General features: G+C 41.5%; 2 protein-coding genes across 2 annotated transcripts in view; both read right to left on the bottom strand.

Moving 5' to 3' along the window:
• wwox (WW domain containing oxidoreductase) overlaps nt 1-21938 on the bottom strand; it is a 250812-nt gene that overhangs the window by 15438 nt on the left and 213436 nt on the right. The window lies entirely within an intron of this gene.
• Nucleotides 13255-16596, bottom strand: LOC137064327 (uncharacterized). Its single transcript, XM_067435684.1, has 2 exons — nt 15952-16596; nt 13255-14463 (listed from the first exon to the last, which is right to left on the bottom strand). Exons 1-2 carry the CDS (start codon nt 16522-16524, stop codon nt 13255-13257), a joined length of 1782 nt encoding a protein of 593 aa, XP_067291785.1. The 5' UTR covers nt 16525-16596.

Consider the following 21938-nt stretch of genomic DNA (forward strand, 5'->3'; position numbering starts at 1 on the left):
TAGTAATACGCATTACTGAGGACTTTCAATATTTAGTTTCAAACAGTTGCCAAATATTGTCCTATCCTAACAGATCACACATCACTGGAAAGGTTATTTAGTCATAAAATTGACCTGTATGACTGGTTTTGTTCACATTTTGTAATTAATAATAATAAACGATATGATTAAAATATTTAAATTCACTGACACCTGCATTTTATTTCAGATATAAAAAATAGCATCGGTGCTAACTGGCTTTTAGCCAAGTCCAGAGCTGAAGCGGTTAAACTGTGTATTTATTAACACACACTCTGAAGATGGTGTCGTCTCAGAGCCGCTGAGATGAATACAGGAGTGTGAAAATGAGCGAAAAATGGAGGAGCAGAGTGGAGGAAGCCTGAACAATTTTAATAGAAAAACAGTATATCAATTTAAACTGCTACGGTGTCACCCCATCACCCCGCCTAAACCGGCCTGCACGCCACCCAACCAATCAGAGCGCTCCACCAATTCATTTAAATAAGAGAGGACTTGGCCGCGGGGAGCGTAAATGATGAGGTGACGTGTTACACTGATTTATGTCTGTAGGCAATAAAAGGAGCATTTCTGTTCCTGCCTGTTTAATATGCGAATATGCAGGGCATCTCGGGCCTGACAGCCTGTCATTAATAAAACCCTTGTAAGTGGGCGCAGATAGCAATATTTCATCTTTATGAAAATACATGATGATAGTTTTACACTGTATAATTTTTAAACCAGTGCCAATGTGCCCTCCTAGGAGCTGAAGCCATGGAATATCAGAGCTATAAGTTAAACAGAGAGACCGGCCCCTCGCATCACACCCTAAATATACACCTGCCCACCGCTGGAGCTCGGCTCACCTGCAGACAGACACACCTGCCCACCGCTGGAGCTCGGCTCACCTGCAGACGGACACACCTGCCCACCGCTGGAGCTCGGCTCACCTGCAGACGGACACACCTGCCCACCGCTGGAGCTCGGCTCACCTGCAGACGGACACACCTGCCCACCGCTGGAGCTCTGCTCACCTGCAGACGGACACACCTGCCCACCGCTAGAGCTCGGCTCACCTGCAGACGGACACACCTGCCCACCGCTAGAGCTCGGCTCACCTGCAGACGGACACACCTGCCCACCGCTGGAGCTCGGCTCACCTGCAGACGGTCACACCTGCCCACCGCTGGAGCTCGGCTCACCTGCAGACGGACACACCTGCCCACCGCTGGAGCTCGGTTCACCTGCAGACGGACACACCCGCCCACCGCTGGAGCTCTGCTCACCTGCAGACGGACACACCTGCCCACCGCTGGAGCTCGGTTCACCTGCAGACGGACACACCCGCCCACCGCTGGAGCTCTGCTCACCTGCAGACGGACACACCTGCCCACCGCTGGAGCTCGGCTCACCTGCAGACGGTCACACCTGCCCACCGCTGGAGCTCGGCTCACCTGCAGACGGACACACCTGCCCACCGCTGGAGCTCGGTTCACCTGCAGACGGACACACCTGCCCACCGCTGGAACTCGGCTCACCTGCAGACGGAAACACCTGCCCACCGCTGGAGCTCAGCTCACCTGCAGACGGACACACATGCCCACCGCTGGAGCTCGGCTCACCTGCAGACGGACACACATGCCCACCGCTGGAGTTCGGCTCACCTGCAGACGGACACACCTGCCCACCGCTGGAGTTCGGCTCACCTGCAGACGGACACATCTGCCCACCGCTGGAGCTGACGCTTTAACAGTACTGTTACATGAGCCACAATAAATACAAACAGAAGATTTGTTCTCCGAAGAAAGCATTGAAACATTAAAACAACCTTTCTATCAGCTCTAGGGCCAGTCTCTCTCTCTCTCTCTCTCTCTCTCTCTCTCTCTGATCTAATAACACAAAGAACAGCGAGACAGCTGACTGGTGTGAGTGTGTGTAAGACAGCTCCCCCTAAAGGATCATTATATTAACAGCCGTATTCTGAGCTGACACTCCAAAAGCAACTGTGTGTGTGTTTGTGTGAGAGTGAGCGACTGCAGCAGCACACACACAACTACAAATCTCCAATGTCAAGAAATAAGTCTTCGTGTAGCGCTGCAAGGGGTCGGACGATTTTTACCGCTCTTGATTTTGTACGTTCTGTGTTTTACTCGTTCTCTCACACACAGCCGATGGTGGAGGGTGTGATCAAACTTACAGAAATGGTACATCAAAGTGAGAGCAATATTAGAATAACAGAAATAATTAGGCATTGGAAAGACAAGAAGATTTGCATTTGCATAAAAATGTTAATTAGTCTCTTCACAGGCTGGGTCCCGCTAACGAAACAAGCTGCTTAATGTCTGTGTGTGTGTGTGTGTGTGTGTGTGTGTGTGTGTGTGTGTGTGTGTGTGTGTGTGTGTGTGTGTGTGTGTGTGTGTTGAAGTTCATTCCTTCACATGAGCTCATCACTGAAGGAATTGCTTAAAGGATTTATTTTTAATTTTTACTTTTGCTTATATTATTATTATTATTATTATTATTATTATTATTATTATTATTATTATTATTATTATTATTGTAAACATTAAAATTTGTTAAATTCTGTTTTCTGAAACACAAATGTGTGGTTTTTTTTATCAATATGCAACAAATTCACAAACAAATGTTTATTTATTTGAAAATTTGAAATATTTTCTATACCCCCCCCCCCCCATCCAAATGTTTTTATTTTTTTGTCGACCGCTCGTCACATTTTTGTTCTGAAAACGGCACGCAGGTTTGGACTTACACGAGGGTCGTTCCAAGAGAAGAAAATTACAGAAATACATTTTTGTGTGAGCTGTCTCTTTAAACTTGAAGTGAGCGTGGGAAATGAAAATGTTAAACAATAATCCCAAAAGAACTTTCTTTGAAATCAAATTCAAAGCATCATTCTTCCTGACAGATATTTGCGAAGAGGAACACGTTTTAACGCACTGTGCAGTCTTAAAATAAAGAGCTATCTATTTTTAATGTTCATCGTTATTAACCCCTTTCCATGCAAAGCCCATTTTGGCTGAACAGAAACGGAGAGGCCTGTGGCAAACCGAAATGGCCAAATAATACCGTTTTATAACATTAGATTTCATCCAGTGATTTATTTTGTCTGTATCTGGAATCTTGTAATCGTGTTGTGTTGTGTTCGGGACATGAATGAGACTTCACAGCTAGACTAAAAAAATAAGCAGAACACTGAGCTTTTCAGGAAAATAAATACAGCTTATTATAGGATTATTAATGATTTGGCTGGAGGGGGGAAATTACCATTCTAGCTGATGCATACATGTTTCATTAATAGAGAGCAAGAGTAATGAGGGATCTTGACACAGACATCTAACAATGATATATACATTAATGTTTCTCTCAACATCTAGAGCGTGGAAAGCAGTGTTTATCTATTTAAGACACGAGGTCTTATGAGTCTAATGAATATTCACAGAGAGGAAGGTGGACAGTTCAAACTTTGACATTAAACTAAAATACTCTCTCCTGAAGTTATGATCAAGACAACACGTCAGTCGTCGATTGACAGCAAAACAGGCTCATGTTATTGATTGATTTCGCTGCGGGACTATTTGTTTGGCCAACCAAGTGGAAAGTGTTGAGGAAACCTGTTTGAAAACAGTCAGTATTCAACTCATGAGGACACGAGTGCAAAAAATGACAGACTTCAATTTGGAGGGGGAGGGAGGGAGAGAGAGAGAGAGAGAGAGAGAGAGAGAGAGAGAGAGAGAGAGAGAGAGAGAGAGAGAGAGAGAGAGAGAGAGAGAGAGAGAGAGAGAGAGAGAGAGAGAGAGAGAGAGAGAGAACTACATCTCAATGCACTGAATATAATTTTTATTAATTTCCAACTGAATGATGCAACCTGAAGCGCGAGAGAGCGCTGTCTGTCTTTGCTGTTCCTGGTTTGCGTGAGTTATGACCTCTTATGCGGTCTGGAGCTGTCAATCATATTACCCGACCATATTTCCTGCCCTTCTGGATGACGCTGTCCTGTACACTTGATGTGTGATTTGGGGGATTTTCATATCAATAAAGGATGTTTACATTATAAACGCTAAGCAGGTGTAGCGATGAGCGGCTTGTAAAATGCTGAATAAAACAACATTATATGACAAAAATCCACATTAGATCACAAGTTATTACAAACACCCATCGGCGATTTAAAATGAGTTTTGAGTAAAAGTGTAATATTAATCTTTTAAGTGCAATTGTGTTATGTGGCTTAATGCTAACTGTAGCTGTAATGCACCTGACACGCCAGGCGCTAATCTATTACATCATCTCATTTGTTGCCAGAATAAAGGCTAACAATGGCTGAACACAAACAGAAGAATAATGAAGATTAAGCCTCATACTAGCAGAAGTGTGAACGGTTGGTCAGGTGAGAACTATAGAGACGTGAATAGAGAAGACAACAGACTGCAAGTGTTTACTGGGCAATACAATATCATCAGCCTTCTCTAAAAACTCAATGCTTCATAAAAATCATAGTTTTAGAGATATCATCCTCAGATTTGAAATGAAGCATGACCTCCGTGTGACTTCAGCGTCATCGTGTTTCTAAGTCTCTAAAACGAAACCACTACACATTTAAACACACTACACCGTCTGCAGTTCTTAATGTTTTTATTCTAAAGTTTGAGTTTATATCTCCATTTTAATTAGTCAGATTAAATCTGAGTCTTGCTTTGTGTCAGCTTTGTAAATATATGTCGTTTATGTGTCTTTCGAGAATGGCCTTTTTATTTTGGGGATGTTATTTGTGCCCCACTTGCCAAAACGGGGTGTGTGTGAGAAGGGGTTAATATCGGCCGTCGACCCGGATTTAAAAAAGAGCAGCTAGGACATTATGCTAAATAATTCCTTTTGTGTTCTACTGAAAAAAGTCATATGAGACTGGAACGACAAGTGGTGAGTAAATCTTTTTCACTTTCAGCCAAACTTTCATTTATTACTTGGGAGTTAAACCTTTTTTTTTCTTTTACTAATAAATGCCTGTTATCAAAACTTCACATTGCTTCCTAATTCCAGGCATATTTTTCCTCCCATGTGTCCAGCTCAGATAGATGGCCTGCGCTCTGTATCTGGAAGTACATTAGACTGATAATACACTTATAGCCAATCACAGGGTTTAATATATGAGCCGCAGCATCCTCATTGGCAGCTCTTTGTGGAGCATAATGAAGAGAGCGTAGGCTGATGAATGCAGTGGTCCGCGGGTAAACGTCAGTTCTTTCATTAAGGGGACCTCCAGCTCGCTCTGCGCTATTGAACCGTGGCTCCGGCGATTAGACTGATGCATCCGCAGACAATCTCAGGTGAGGTTTGTGAGGCGAAACACAAAACAACAACAGCGAGGCAGAGCATGGCACCTCCATGGAGAGCTCGCGGTAAAGCACTTCAGTAGGAACCCCTGGCAAATTAATAATTCACTATAGAATCGCTCTAGTCCACGCCTTGTGCTTAAAGGGTTAGTTCAGCCAAAAATGAAATGTCTGTCATTAACTCCTCTCCCTAATGTCGCTCCACACCCGTAAGACCTCCGTTCATCTTCACACACAGTTTAAGATATTTTATATTTAGTCCGAGAGCGTATGCAAGTGTATGCACACTATACTGTCCATGTCCAGAAAAGGAATAAAAACATCATCACAGTAGTCCATATGAGACATCAGTGGGTTAATTAGAGTCTCTTGAAGCATCCAAAATACATTTGGGTCCAAAAATAACAAAAACTACGACTTTATTCAGCATTGGCTTCTCTTCCGCGTTTGTGTTCAATCCTCAAATAAAGATTCAAACGGTTATGAATCAGCGAATCGACACTTTTGAACTACGACTTTATTGAATCGATTCATGATTCGGATCGCGTGTCAAACTGCTGAAGTCACGTGACATTGGCGATCCAAATCATGAATCGATTCGCTGATTCATAACCGTTTGAATCTTTATTTGAGGATTGAACACAAACGCAGAAGAGAAGCCAATGCTGAATAAAGTCGTAGTTTTTGTTATTTTTGGACCCAAATGTATTTCTGATGCTTCAAGAGACTCTAATTAACCCACTGATGTCTCATATGGACTACTGTGATGATGTTTTTATTCCCTTTCTGGACATGGACAGTATAGTGTGCATACACTTGCATACGCTCTCGGACTAAATATAAAATATCTTAAACTGTGTGTGAAGATGAACGGAGGTCTTACGGGTGTGGAGCGACATTAGGGAGAGGAGTTAATGACAGACATTTACATTTGTACAGAACATACACATGCAAATAATCGAGCATGGACAACCATCTCAAACAAAATAACACAAGTAATTAAATAAATCAACGAAATCAATAAACAGACAAAATTATTATTTGTTCACTGTTATTTATTTATTACCAATTTTTTTGTGATACTAAAATTTAATTTCATAATAATTAAATTATACAGTGTACGTCACAGAGTTGAGAACCTATTGGACAGGACAATTGTGTGTGCGTGTGTGCGTGTGTGTGTGTGTGTGTGTGTGTGTGTGTGTGTGTGTGTGTGTGTGTGTGTGTGTGTGTGTGTGTGTGTGTGTGTGTGTGTGTGTGTGTGTGTGTGTGTGTGTGTGTGTGTGTGTGTGTGTGTGTGTGTGAGAGCGAGAGAGCCCGGAGCCGATGGGTATTAAGCAGATGAAGTCATACAGGAAATCAATGTAGTATTGAGAGCAGAAAAATGCAGTGCCTGAGGACAGGCATATGCAGCATTATAAATGAACGCGAGCGCACAGACAGTTTATAATGACGGGTCAGGCAGAGATGCCAAATACTGCTGTGATTTTTCGTTACCGAGCACAGGGGCAAGATCTGGGCCCTGCGCGTAAGGTACTTGGGCTGGATAGCATTTAAACATTCATGATCAAAATTATAATAAAACGTGTTAATTAGCACTACTTTACGGCATATTTGCCTGACTTATTTTGACTGCTACTTCTTTATAAGAGTCTAAACCAAGAATAAAATCTAAAAATGCTCATTAATGTTTCATTATTATGAATGAAAAGATGAAAACAAATCAGCAAAATAATGCCCCAAAATGTTAATAGTGGGATCTTCGTGTTGCTCTCCATTCACCACTCATCTTTTTTCCAGTTTTTCATTATTGGTTGAGCATATTTAAAAAATGTGAAAAATCTGTGCTATTAAATGCATAAATATAATTTTTTTTTGTACAATATATTTTTTTTAAATATTTGTAGCTTGATGCAGGTAACTCCCACATTAGCATCAGAGCTCAATGCGTTCGGAGCACAGCGCTAACTGCTAGGCCACAGTTCTGACGATTTACATAATTTAATAAGTACCTTTAAATGAGCTAAGATAGCAGCAGCAAAGCCCACGCGGTGTGAATGATTGTGCCTTTGAGTGTCTGCGGAGAGATTCAGAGCAAGCCTTGATGGTGTTTAGCGTCTCTCTCCGTCTGTTAATTGTTCACACTTGGCTGTGTTATTATGTTCTATTTCAGGAGCGATATGGCGAGAGGAAGCCCTTAATTATTCATTGTTCTCTCGCACAGCGGCCGAAGGAGCAGAAATAGGCCGAATCACAGGGCCAGCGTGACACGAGCGACACCGACGCCCCGTTTGAAGGGCGCGGGCAGCGGGACGGCTGGCATTGAGGATTCCCATCACACTCCACAACAAGCCGTCGTAATCAAAAACAAGGATCAAGTCCACAGCTACAATTCCCAAAGAGCACACCCGCAAAAGCACGCCTTTCACATAATCCAGTCCGAATGTTCCCGCGGCTCATCTGAAAACCTAAAGTGGGATCAGGCGAAGTGAATAACCGCGGCAAATATACTTCCGAATTACCTGCGCGACAGGGAGATGTTCAGCCACTTAGCCTTTAAGTCAAGCAGATACTTTGGCGCTTTTTTGCACACGGCAGCACTTTACTTTTCCGCCTTTTGTTCAAGGGTAATGACATGATATAAACAAGCGCGGGTCGGAAAGGAAGAAGACGGAGAAAGAAAACACGCCGTCGTTCTCTCTGAAGTTAATTGCTTCTCATTGGCCTTGTGTAAAGCGCACGACGTCGAGAAGTCGAGGCTTACGTTTTGGTCCTGCTCGTCCTTTGTTAAGTTAATGGCTAAATATTTAATGTTCAGGGGCTCTAAAGATTAAAGGTAACATGTTGTCAGTATCATTGGAGGAACTTCAAAGGGTGTAAATTATGCATTTCCTGTAGCGGTGGAAGAAGAAGAAGAAATCAAAGGACGTAATGAAGATTAAAGTTTGGAGGGGCTACGTATACGCACGCAAAAGGAAAGGGGAGTGAAGTGTCTCAGTGTGGAAAGGTTAATCTATTTTGAGAGTGCTTTATCTTATTAGACCGTCATTGTTTTAATTCAATCTGTTCCGCTATTCGTATATGGACCAGGAGTTATGGAGACGAGGTTTACAAAGCAGGAAGTCAGGAGGCCATGAAATCACAGGAGCAATTAAAAGAACAACATGACTTTCACGAGCAATCCCGCGACGGACTGCCTGTGAATGTCAAGCTCCTAACAGTAGTTTTAATTAAAGCTGAATTGGAGTTGGGTTTAATTGTACCTTTGTGTCAGGCCCACTAAACTCAGAGCGAGGGGGAAGGATCGATGGCTAACCGCGTCTTTCAAGACCTCGAAGGTGCGCTGAATCAAGCCGCTAACTGAGCACATTTAGCAGTTTCGCTCTTGGAGGAGACTGTGTGAAGGTCAAAGAGTAACAGCCAGGTTGGTGCACACCTTGTGTTTCAAATTTGTGCAAATATTGGCCATTTATTTACTCATTTATTACGTTTTTATCTCCAAATTCATAGAAACCCTTTGAAGCAGATGAGTTGCAGTTAACATATTCAGATTAATGTCTTAAAAAGAGATAATTCCCCCTAAATATTGTGTTTCTGGAGAAGAAAGAAATGTGCACAGGTTTGAGGTGATGTAAGGGGAGTAAATAGGATATATATATATATATATATATATATATATATATATATATATATATATATATATATATATATATATATATATATATATATATATATATATATATATATATATATATATAAGACAATCCATGGCTCCACACTAACATGTCAGACCATCTGATGAAATTCATGATAAAGTGAATTACTATTGTTTAACATTGTTTTGTTAATAAGTGCATATAGTAATAATAGTACATACTGCTCTTATTAAATGAGCCATTGATCTTCTATAGTCTCGTAATGAACTGACCAACAGCTTCAGTGATTATAGAAGCAGCTCTTTACTTGTTTTTTGGGTAATTCAGCCACAATTTGAAGAAAAGCGTGACTTCCTACTTTTTTCCATATATTAAAGATTCAGTGTGTAGTATATATATATGAGGATCTATTGACATAAATGCAATATAATATACATAACTATGTTTTCAGTGGAGTATAAATGACAATAAACCGTTATGTTTTTATTACCTTAAAATGATCCGTTTTTATCTACACACACCCTTACAGTGAAGTCGCCATTTTGCGCCGCCATGTTTCTACGGTGGCCCTAAAGTGACAAACGTCTCTACCGAACACTAGCTACTCTCTGCTGTCTCAGACAACCACATCTTTGTCCTGTGTCGGCCACTGTAGCTTTTCTATGTGCTCTGAAAGGGAGGAAGGTGATGCAATTCAAAACCTCACCACTAGGTGCCGCTAAAAATCACACATTACACCTTTAAGGAGTGGAAATGGCTAACAAGTCAATAAGTGCGCCTCTGCTGCCATCTACTGGTTATAGTGGTCTAGGGATGCATGGTATACCGGTACTGGAAAAATACAGGTATATATTTTATTTCAAACGGTACGATATCATGATTTGGCACATTTCAGTATATGCTGCTGTTCTGAAGTCCACCGCTAGATGGCAGCACACTACCCAAACTCGCCCGAAACCGGCAAATGTGACGACAACATAGACGAACAAAATGGATAAAACAGTTGAATCTCACTCGAGATGCCCAAAACAAATTCATAAAGAGAGGAGAAGTGAAATGTGTAATTACTTTGCTTATAAAACTGATGAAGAACCATCAAACCTGGCCAAGCATCTGTCACTAACCTGACTTTAAGAGATCGACAGGTCCGTGAATCATTCAGACCATCTCATTTAGACATTTATTTTCCTTTAACACTGATCAACGCACATACATAACATAAGATCAAATATCACAAAATCTCCAGAGTTCGTTTCAACCAATGACATTTAGATCTCATAATATTTGCATGCGTACTGTTGCACTATTTACATTGGCGTTAGACACAACCGACTGTGTTTATGTGAATACTCACTAAAGACGGACATTTTCACATAATTTTGTGTATTTTACTGTTTAAGGAAACTTAAGCCATCCCGAGACGAGCGTGAAATGTTGAATCGGATTATGCAGATTTCTTTAGTGTGCGATGTTTTTTGAAACCAGAAGCAATTTGCTCGTTTTGAGAGATTTTTCCTGAAATTATTTCTCACAAGAAAGTTTTCAAATGACTGATTTGATGTGATAAGCTTTACATTTTTTTTTTTTACATCTGTACACTAAATAAACATTGGTTGTAATTTCCCACTTTATAGACATAAAACTTGCATAATTGTACTCATTCTCGCGCAGTATACCCGCATCAATATCAGCCCGTGTGGTATCGGTTTAATATCGGTACTTCGGTAATTAGATTGTGGTACCGTAGCAAAGCCAAAATTGTGGTATCGAGCCATCCCAATAGTGGTCACTTCATGTCTTCATGAAAAAAAAAAAAGTGCTTGTTTGCCACAAAGTGTTAGTTTACTACACCTTTAAACTTTTAGTTTTACAAATCACCACATTAAAAATAAATACAATTAAAATTTGTATAATATTTATGGCTTTGAATTGCTGGACAAAAATGTAATGCCCTTGAAAAGTGCTTGAAAAGATCGTACAACCTTGAGAAGAATAATGTACACACACACAAAAAAAACATATCTTCCACAATCCCATGGTGTGTTTACTACAGTAAATCATGGTGAATGTTGGAGATTTATGAACTGAGATCCATGAATGTCAGTGTTTCTCCTGGTCTCCACGTCAGCGCCGTTTCATCTGATATCTGTGGTTTATAAAAGAGAACTATACACCGAACTCTTCCCCTAGATCTCGATGATATTAATTCTGTGGTGAATTCAAACTCTTTCTCACTGGATCTCCTGCACTGTGTAGTGACGTGTGATCGAGACCGGCCCATGTGTGAGCTTGCACTGTCTATGATTGCTCCGAGCTGATAAACGGCCCACACAGCGCAGCTCAAACGAGTAGAGCAAATCCGTTCTACTTTTGTTTCGTTTGCCGTTGCTCATATGTTGCAGAAATGGCCGCTCTTATCAGTTGGGCACCGCGGTGGAGGCACCAGTTTGACCTCGAATCAAATTTAGTCCCACCAGCAGGAAAAAAGGCCGCAGTCTGGAGCCCTGTAATGCAAATATGACCAATATTTTTGGATGAACTATCCCTCATTTCATGTCATGCCCCTTAAGAAACGCATCTGACTTACTTAAGACCCCTTAGTCGAGTAGTTCAGACAACCCATCAAGTTGTTGATTTTGAAAATATTGTATACCCCTGCCCTTTAGTTTCCAAATGCAATGACCCCTGCGTAAACCAGCTCCAGCTGGTGGAGGATTATCTATATTAAACGCACATCATCTAATTATCCTCCAATTGCACCTCAAAAGAAAAAAAAGTCTCCCTCTTTCATATTCAAGTTCGTGTTTTGTCACCGGCCATGATCGCCATGACTACTCCTTATTGGCGTCTATCAATGATCCATAAAAAAGTCACCACCATTACCTCGGTGTCAAGTGGCCCTAATAGTCCGATTTCATTAGAGTCAATGGTAGTGAGCGGAGCCATTTGGAAAAGTCAGACAGTCACCAAGGCTCCATACAGCTGCAAATAGCAGGCTGGAATTGCACCGCAAATGGTTCCACTCGCAGGACATAATAGTCAGTATGGCCGATTTGACCTAACATGAAACTCCCGCCTGTGCTCGACAACCTATACCACAATCTGTGAATTATTCCGTCTCGTTTTGATGCCGTCATTCCCAAAGAGCTCTCAGTGGAATACATCCCGACCTCTCCTGCAAGTTTATGAGGTCATCTTTAGGTAGGACGTGAGAGGACAGAAATCAGCTCTGTGTTTTACTGCAGCGGAGCTCCGGTGAAGCCAAACGGCGTTCAGGTACAACTGAAAAGACTGCTTTTATGAAACAAAAGATTGTGGGATTCTTATCCTTGGATATCGGGATCATCATTCATCCGCAAGCGTCATCAATTAAATGAGGAAACATCATATTCCAATTGTCTTTTACAACACACAGTGAATATTGACAAATCCCTGTCTGTTGTTTATCCTATTGATCATAATGTGTTTGAATGTCGATGTGTGTGAGTGTGTGACGGGCTGTAAGAACATCTTTGTGTTCGGCTTCAGTGTATCGATGGCTGCTTGTACATAAGGATTTTTTTAAAGGCATGTTTGTGGGATGATACATAATCTTTCCCATGTCCTGCATACTTATGAGAACTCAGAAACAATTTTTTTTTTGAGGGGGAATGCTATTTCTTTTGCACTCTGCCTTATTCACACTGTTAGTGTTGATTTACATGATAAACATGGACAACATTTAAAAAAATGAGCTGGATTTGAGAGAGTATTTCTGTGCCAAATACACTCCTTCAGGATTCAGACAAGTTTCGGGAAGGTTTTTTCCGAGTATGGACCTGTATGACGTCATAACAGGATTTTGAAGTGCTTGTATAGACACTTCTCCTGGATAAACACACGCACGCACGCACGCGCGCACACACACGCACATGCACTTACGCGCTGATTGCCAACAAAACATTTTATGTAGTTTCACTCACCGTCTGCGGTTTCCACTCATGACCGGAACACACACGCACACGCACACGCACACGCGCACACACACACACACACACACACACACACACACACACACACACACACACACACACACACACACACACACACACACACACACACACACACACACACACACACACACACACACACACACACACACATTTATATACTTTATTTGATTCCACATTACAAGTCATTTCATTAGGGATCAAATGTTTTGAATTATCTGACAGATTAAAACACAGCAGCACATCATCATAGATTATGCAGTTCTAAGGGTAGAGGAAGCATCGCCTCTTCCAGATAAACATGCTTCCTATAGTAGCTGAGACTGAGCAAAACTTTGCCAGCTGTTTGGCCCCTGTTTTAGAAATCCCCCCGATACGAAGTCCACGGGTCGCCAGCCTGTGCACATGACCCAAACTACCAAACACTAACACTATAAGCTGGCATTTATACCCAATGTTCTCAATTATGGATACCAACGACTGATATTTCAGAGTCTTAGAGCAGTAAGAGTCCTCCATAAATAAGTCAAATGCACATGACACTTCAAATAATTTGACTGTTTTGCCATTCTGAGAGATGTTAACAATGTCTGGTGTATTTGCAATTCCTACAAAAGTGTTAGCAGGTGAATTGAACCATTTGCACTGTACAGTAGTGTGTTTAAAAATCTGCTCATCAGCCGTACAGGGAATCTGAGCAGCGATGAGGTCCACGAGTCGGTCATGTCTGGCGGTATATAGTCCTTTCAGTGATGAGCAGCTGTTCATGATGTGGGCGACTGACTCCAGATGTTGAGGAGGGTCGTGCAGCATGCAGAGAGGCGAATGGGTGGAGGGAAACCACAGCGATAAGTTATATTTAGTGGGAAGAACCTGCAGACGTGCTTTTACACAGAAAGTAAGGATCTCCTCACTGATGGTGGCATTACTATAGATGGTGTGTGATACAGAGTGGTCCGCACAGGGCAGTTTTGCCAGCTTTCCCTGGAGCTTAAGGCTGGACCAGTACTCCATATTTTGGGCTCTTTGAGTAGACAGAATAGTCTGTCTCGATGTTCTGGGCTGGAGCAGGTGAACAATGTTATTATGGTGCAGCCTGGCCTCCACGATGACAGATGGGTCCTCTACCACCGCCTCAGAGACCTCTACAGGTGTATAATGTGATGTCCACCTCAGGTCAGTGCCTGTCCTCCAGCAGAGGTCATTCAAATCCGGCCAGTCTGAGGACACACCGAATCCCTGTGCCCTTCCCTCCAGCTTCCCATTGGTCTTTCTCTTAAAGCCCAGGAAGCCATCTTCCCCACCGCATGCCTGCTGCACCCTCCGTCTTTTAAAATCCAGCAGTAAGGATGCTCTGGCCATTTGCCTCACAATAACATCATCACAGTTCAGCATGTTGGTGAGGTGAGACTGTCTCGTGGCTGTGTACTCCCACATGCAGTTTGGAACTCCAAGCCCCCCGTCCTGTCTTTTCTGAAAGATAAAACATCTTGTGGAGTGTGTGTTGAGACAAAGCCATTTCCTAACCACAATTACAGTCTTGTTGTCCATTTCACGCAGAACTTTTTGCGGAATATGGACATTTGCAAAAAGATGTTGAGTTTTAGAGAAAGCTATGTCTCTTATTGCTTGCACTTTTAGGATTACAGGAAGAGGTGATGCGTCAATGAGATCCAGTCTGGCCATAAACTGATGTGCCATGTCAGTCACTTGCAGACTCCATTCTCCAGCGATGTTAAACTTGTGGCCCAGATAGTTATAGGTCTCATGTCTAGAGTACACTCTGAGTGGCTGGTCTAAGATGCCAAAAGAGGGAGGTTGGTCGGCCTTCGACCTATACCAACGGTTGCCGCCGCTCCTCCTCTCGTAAAAGACTGCACATTTACTGTGCTTTACATGTAGGCCAGACCATATCAGGAATCTGTCAGTGCATGACAACATGTTTTTAATCACGCCTTCATCTCGAGATGCGACGACCACATCATCAGCATAACCCTGGACTGGGTTCGGAGACAGCACGTGGGGCGGGGCATGTGCACACAGCCATTTTAGCCATTGATTTATTGCAATGATAAAATTTACAGCACTCCATGGACAGCCAGTTTTGATTCCTACCTCCAGTGGTATTGGTCTGGTGAGATCTTTTCCACAGATCACTTGTAGGTAGGAGTCACAATACACATCCTTTATTATGTCTACGTAGATCTTCGGGAGCTGTATCTCTTCTAAAGCATCAATCATGACTCTATGAGGCAATGTGCCAAAGGCATCTCTGAAGTCAAGGAAGACGATGTATAGCTTAGCAGATTCGTGCTTAAAATCATCAATGGCAGTCTTTAAGCAAAAAACATGTTCATTCATGCCTTGTCGCTCAATATAAGCTTTTTGTTTATTAGACAGAATTCCTGTATCAACCAGCCATGGTAATATTCTTGAAAGCAAGCACTTCATAAAGACTTTATATACAGATGGCAATAGAGAGATGTCCCTCCATGTTGAGGGGTCTTCTGGTACATTGTCTTTCTTCGGTATTCTGTGGATAAGTGCTCCCTTCCATGAACTAGGGACTTTGCCATTAATCAAACAGATGTTAAATATGCTCTTCAATATGTAGCGAGATGTTTGTCTAGTGTTTTTCAGATTCTCATAAGTAACACCATCTGAACCGCTAGCTTTATTTTTGGGCAGATTTACAATTACTTCTTCAATCTCTTCAACTGTAAACGGCGATGTGGAAAGCGGCAACTCAGTCAATACACCGTCTACGTCATCCTTCCACGGGGGTAACTCAAGCGGGATAGTAGTTGGATCAAACTGACATTTTTTCCGATAATAATCATACACCTGCTCAGTGTTGCCAGATTCTAGCGGTGGCATGGGAAACATGCAGTCATTTAAAATAATATCAATCGCCTTCGTTCTACGATGCTGCCATAGATAGGTTAGTTTGTTTTTGCCTACCTTTTGAGGATTTCTCCGGTGCTGTGCAGTGGCAGAGGCGATCGCCGGTTGTATCACCTCCCGCAGGTACCGCAGTTCTCTTTCAATCCAGTCAGCCGGGTTTGTAACATGGACTGATTTAGATCGCGCCTTATCTTCCAGTGGCAAAGTTCTTAAAATCCGCATTACATACTTGAGCAGCGGTAGTCCAAACTGTCTTCCATCTGTGCGTTCTATGGAAAATATTCCGGTTTTAAAGAAAGCGCCATTGATAACTGTAAACAACTTTGACCACTTCCTGAAATCTCCGGTGAGTACAAAGTTTTGTTTTTCTTGTAATCGTTTTGTATCCAGGCTTTTCCTAAATTGTCTTTCGTGATATTGAAAATGTGTCCACTCATTTTCTGTCAGCAGTCGTTCATAGTCTGTCAGGTCTGTAGATAGACTGCTACAGGCCGACAGTAGATGTTCTGGGGTAGGATCCAGGACTCGCCGGTGGTGTTTGTAAATTTTGCCACTTTGTATCGCCTGCTTAAAGGCTACTTTGATGGAAGTTATCAAACACATAATCAGGAGTGCTGTGTGCAAACTCATATCAGAAGATTCTCTACATTTACGGCGGCAGTTACGACGGGTGTTTGTTTGCGTCCGATGCGACCGGAAGTCACACACACCACACACACACACACACACACACACACACACACACACACACACTCGCAGAACTACAGAAACACAAACTGCATCCACTGTCTCCTTAACTCTGGGTTATTGGGGAAGCTTTCCCTCACACCAAAAACTTCTTTAGTGACATCGATTAGAAACAAAATGGCAGCAGCGCCGCCGACGGCTCCCGTAACCCAAATGAAGTCTGTCGATTGGCATGCTCTTGCTCTCACTCTGGTGTGTGTGTGTGTGTGTGTGTGTGTGTGTGTGGGCATGTTTTTGTGACATATGAGGACTCAAATGTGTATAATGCCATGGGTATGACACAGGTATTACAGGAGAGGGTGAAATATGAGGACATTACCCATGTCCCCACTTTTCAAAAGGCTTATAAATCATACAGGAGGAGTTTTTATGAGAAAGTAAAAATGCAGAATGTTTCGTGTGTGTGTGTGTGTGTGTGTGTGTGTGTGTGTGTGTGTGTGTGTGTGTGTGTGTGTGCGCGTGTCTGATGGGTAGGTTTAGGGGTAGGGGCAGTGTAAGGTTTGTAGAGTATAAAAACTGTTACGCCTATGGAATGTTCCCATATGTCACAAAAACAAATGTGTGTGTGTGTGTGTGTGTGTGTGTGTGTGTGTGTGTGTGTGTGTGTGTGTGTGTCCTTAGCTCCGCCCACTGCATGCCACCACGGACTCGGCTGTTTTCAGAAAGAATCGGTTCAGTGTATCTGTCTTTTATAAAAATGATAAACTAAAGACTCTTGTGTGATATGAAGGATCAACACTACTCTACAGATACTCAAGATTAACACGAGACTGGCAGAAACTGTGTGTGTGTGTGTTATGGACCCTTTATACATCTTTCAAAGCAATATTGATGTAATTATTGTGAGCAATGTAAATTGTAATTATAATTATAAACTTCATCATCATTTATTTTTGCCAGATTATGTTTTTAATTGCCAATAAGTTAATTTTGGACTTCTGTTTTCCTTTTCTTTTTGTATTCACCTATGTTTTTGTCCTTCATGTGGACAGATGGTGTAATGGCCGGCAAACTCACAAAACAGAAAGACAAACTGACATACTGCATTCTGGAAGAGGGGTAATGCGCTGAAGCAAAGGGAAATAAAGATGTAAGAGTGTTGTGGAGAGCTTTAAAAGGGGCAATATGTCCTACGGTAGAAGCTTTCCCCTCCACCCCATTCCTTTAAATCTAACTCAGTGCAGATTATTTCTATGCAAATGCTTGCAGGCGCTGAATTAAATCCAAAACACAGTTTGTAAAAATCGATTCCTCTGCAACCTACACAAGTCTGCAGCCAGGCGACATGCCATGGCCATAAATATTCATCTTTTATTTACTGTGCGCTGAATGAAGCAATGGATTTGGCAAAACAGGGATAAGGAGGAAGGGTGTGTGTGTGTGTGTGTGAGAGTGTTTGGGAGAGAAAGACTGAAAGATGTGGAGGTCATGAGATTATTGGAGACTCTTCAAGCCTTGTCAAGAATAATAGATCACTAGAACGTCTATCTATCCATCTTGGGTGATATTAGACGATGGATCATGTGTTTGGTTATTAGCTTTTATGGGTGGATCACATTTCACTCCAGTGTATTTTATTGACATTAAATAATGTTTATTTTATTAAAAATCTAATTCGACACAACTGTAACTGTAATGATGTATGCTAATATATATATATATATATATATATATATTGAATTATATTTATTTATGCAATGTTCTAATACAGACTAATAAAAACATGTTCCTCCTGCAAATTATTTATAGAATATGAATTAATCTTGCCTTTACGCCCCACACTTGAGATAAAAACATTATCACCCGATGAATCGCCTGTATTAATCTGTTTGAATGTCTGCGGAGGGGAGGCTTTAAGAGACTGAGCGTGTTAGACATTAAATATATTTAAATATTCAGTGTGATTAGACAGATGATTAAATTATTTGAGAGACGAGCTCGCATGTGCAGCAGAAATGTGAACAGTCCACGGCTGTTTAAAAATGCATCAAACATGATCTTAAATTAACGCAACTGTCAAAGCATGCTCTTTTTTATGGAAAGTAGAAGCATTTGCAAAAACGTGTGTGTGTGTGTGTGTGTGTGTGTGTGTGTGTGTGTGTGTGTGTGTGTGTAAGAAAGAGCACAACATTAAAAGAAATATATGAGGGAGTGTAATGTTACCCCATAGCTAATGAAGCAGATATACATATGAACAAAAGCCCTATAACGGCGCGCGCACACACACACACACACACACACACACACACACACACACACACACACACACACACACACACACACACACACACACACACACACACGAGCTTTAATGACAACAATCATTTAGTTGTTAATCCTATGGCTGGTTTCTGAAAATAGTTTGGAAAAAAATAATAAAACAGAATAAATAATAACAGATTGCGGTTTTGTGCAGGTGTGTGTTAAGCAGCCCAAAAGTGCAGATGTTGCGAATTAAGCAGTCGCTCAAAGGAAAGCACCTGCGTAAGCATCCACACTCTCAAATGTTGCATCATTTGTGTCCACAACAAAGGTTGTTAAAGCACTTCTTTAAATGCTAAAGCGTACACATGCGTGCACAATGACGACGCCACGCTCGAGTTGGCAAGCAGGTCAGGTGCTCAGGTAGGAGGATGAACGGGCAGCGACAGCCTGGGAACTCGACAGAATTGAAGAGCGCAAGGTGTGCGCGGGATAGAGAGGTTCAGCGCAAAATATGTGTCAAAACATCCCCCCGGTGCAGGACTGGGGCTCCCAGATACCGGCCGGCACGCGCCGTCAAAAGAGCCGTAAACAAGGAAATCGTAATAAACAGACCGCCTTAATATTCAATTCAACCAATTTAGCACGTTCGATGCACTTACAAGAATACTGCGAAGCACTTATTTTCAACACCAAAGCACTTTAAAAAATTGTTACAAATAATTATTTATATAGAGTGGACTTCATTCAACGTGTCACTAAAATAGTTATGATGATCATATAACTGCATTTCTTATTTAAATATTAAACTGGAAAAAATATTCAACATTTGGGCCACACTGTATCAGTAATGTATGCAAATATAATTTAGATTACAGTCCAATTCTCTGTAACACTTTAGTACAGAGAACACACATTCACTATTAACTCCGACTTCTGCCTCAATAAACTCATAATTTTCTGCTTATTAATAGTTAGTAAGGTAGTTTTTGTAGCGTTTAAGTTTAGGTATTGGGTCAGATTAAGGGATGTAGAATAAGCTCATGCAGAATAAGGCATTAATATGAGCTTTAGAAGTGCTAATAAACAGATAATATCATAGTAATATGCTAATGAGCAACTAGTTAATAGTTGATAACTGAACCTTAAAATAAAGTGTTACCATATTATTACTATTAAATATGACTTTTGCCTAAATAAACTACTAATTATTGCTTATTAATAGTGAGGTAGTCTTTAAAGGATTAGTTCACTTCAGAATGAAAATGTCCTGATAGTTTACTCACCCTCATCTCATCTAAGATGTTGATGTCTGTCTGTCTTCAGTCAAAAATAAATGACGTTTTTTTAGGGAAACATTCCAGGATTTTTCTCCTCATAATGGACTTCAATGGGAACCAACGGTTGAAGCTCCAAATCAGTGCAGTTTCAGAGGAAGATCTTCAGAGACTCTGATGATCCCAGAGGAATAGAGTCTGATCCAGACAAACCATTGGACATTTACAACAAAGAAATACGGTAACACTTTATTTTAAGGTTCAGTTATTAACTATTAACTAGTTGCTCATTAGCATATTACTATGATATTATCTGTTTATTAGCACTTATAAAGCTCATATTAATGCCTTATTCTGCATGAGCTTATTCTACATCCCTTAAGGCCCTTCCACACTGGACACGATTTTGACGTGTGAATAATTTGCGCAATATTTTTTTTCTTTTCGATCAGCTGTGTGTGTAATGAGCGCTTCCACACCGAACGCGAATGTGCTGAGGTGAAAAAAGACATTTATTTTTTACATTTCTATGTCGATTTTTTTTTTACTCTAGCGGCGACAAAAACGGCTTCAACCAATCACAAACAAGGAAACAAAGCTGACGAAATGTCCAGTTGATGTCACGAGCTATTCACTCAACATTAACCTTTGCCAGGCCTGCCGTTTCTCATGAGATTACAACTGTAGTTCCAGGTAAAGCTGTACAGCTGTAGCTGTGTTTGCCCACTGTATGCTACAGACAGCAATAACTTAACCTTTTATAAATAGTTGATTATTTTCCTAAACCTTGTGTCCGCGATTATGGAAAGTGAACGTGTTTCCATCAGTACGTCTGTGGCACTGAAATGTTTGCATTGTGACTCATCTGGAAACATCTGCTCGGATCGATTGGTTCCTGAAGTGTGTGTTAGTCTCGTCAGATGCTCTGCTGGCTCTGGAGGAGATCCTCAAACTGTCCCACAGACTTATAAAGTAAGCGCAGAAGCGGCCATGATGAAGTTTAGCTCCTGTAGAGATTATCATCCTCCCCTTCAGACACTCTGTTCTTTAAGACTGGGTGCACCCAAAACCTTCTTTTCGGTCCTTTAAATGAAATGAAAAGCTCGTCTTCACTGAATAAGGAAGTGTCGGTGTTTTCTCAGCTGTCGCCGCAAATGTTTTGTAATGTTGGAGCTCTGAAACGTCGTAAATTCGTGTCAGCTGATGTGAATGGTTTTGACGCGAAATATTCGCTTTTTCGTTACGCGTCCGGTGTGAAAGGACCTTTAGTCCTACCCAACACCTAAACTTAAATACTACAAAAACTACCTTACTAACTATTAATAAGCAGTAAATTAGGAGTTTATTGAGGCAGAAGTCGTAGATAATAGTGAATATGTGTTCCCCATTCTAAAGCGTTACCAAAAATACTTTTTAACCTCAAATGCGCCCGACTTCAGTGTTGTTCCTCCTTTACGGCGTCACACTTGTGATGTAGATTGAAGTGCCGACCCATCGTTAAAACGAACGCGCAAAGACTGAGGCAAACAAAAGAAGGTAAAACAACAATGTTGGACAATTTTGGAGGAGTTGGAAAAATGGGAAGAGCACAGGAGTTTTTCAGCGCTTCCACCTACATCACAAGTGTGACGCCATGAAGAAGAACAACACCGAAGTCACACATTTGAGGTTAAAAACTATATAAATGTTTATTTTTGTTGTAAATGTCCAATGGTTTGTCTGGATCAGACTCTATTCCTCTGGGATCATCAGAGTCTCTGAAGATCTTCCTCTGAAACTGCACTGATTTGGAGCTTCAACCGTTGGTTCCCATTGAAG

The sequence above is a fragment of the Pseudorasbora parva genome, chromosome 25 (assembly GCF_024679245.1).
Source record: "Pseudorasbora parva isolate DD20220531a chromosome 25, ASM2467924v1, whole genome shotgun sequence".
Taxonomy (NCBI): Eukaryota; Metazoa; Chordata; class Actinopteri; order Cypriniformes; family Gobionidae; genus Pseudorasbora; species Pseudorasbora parva.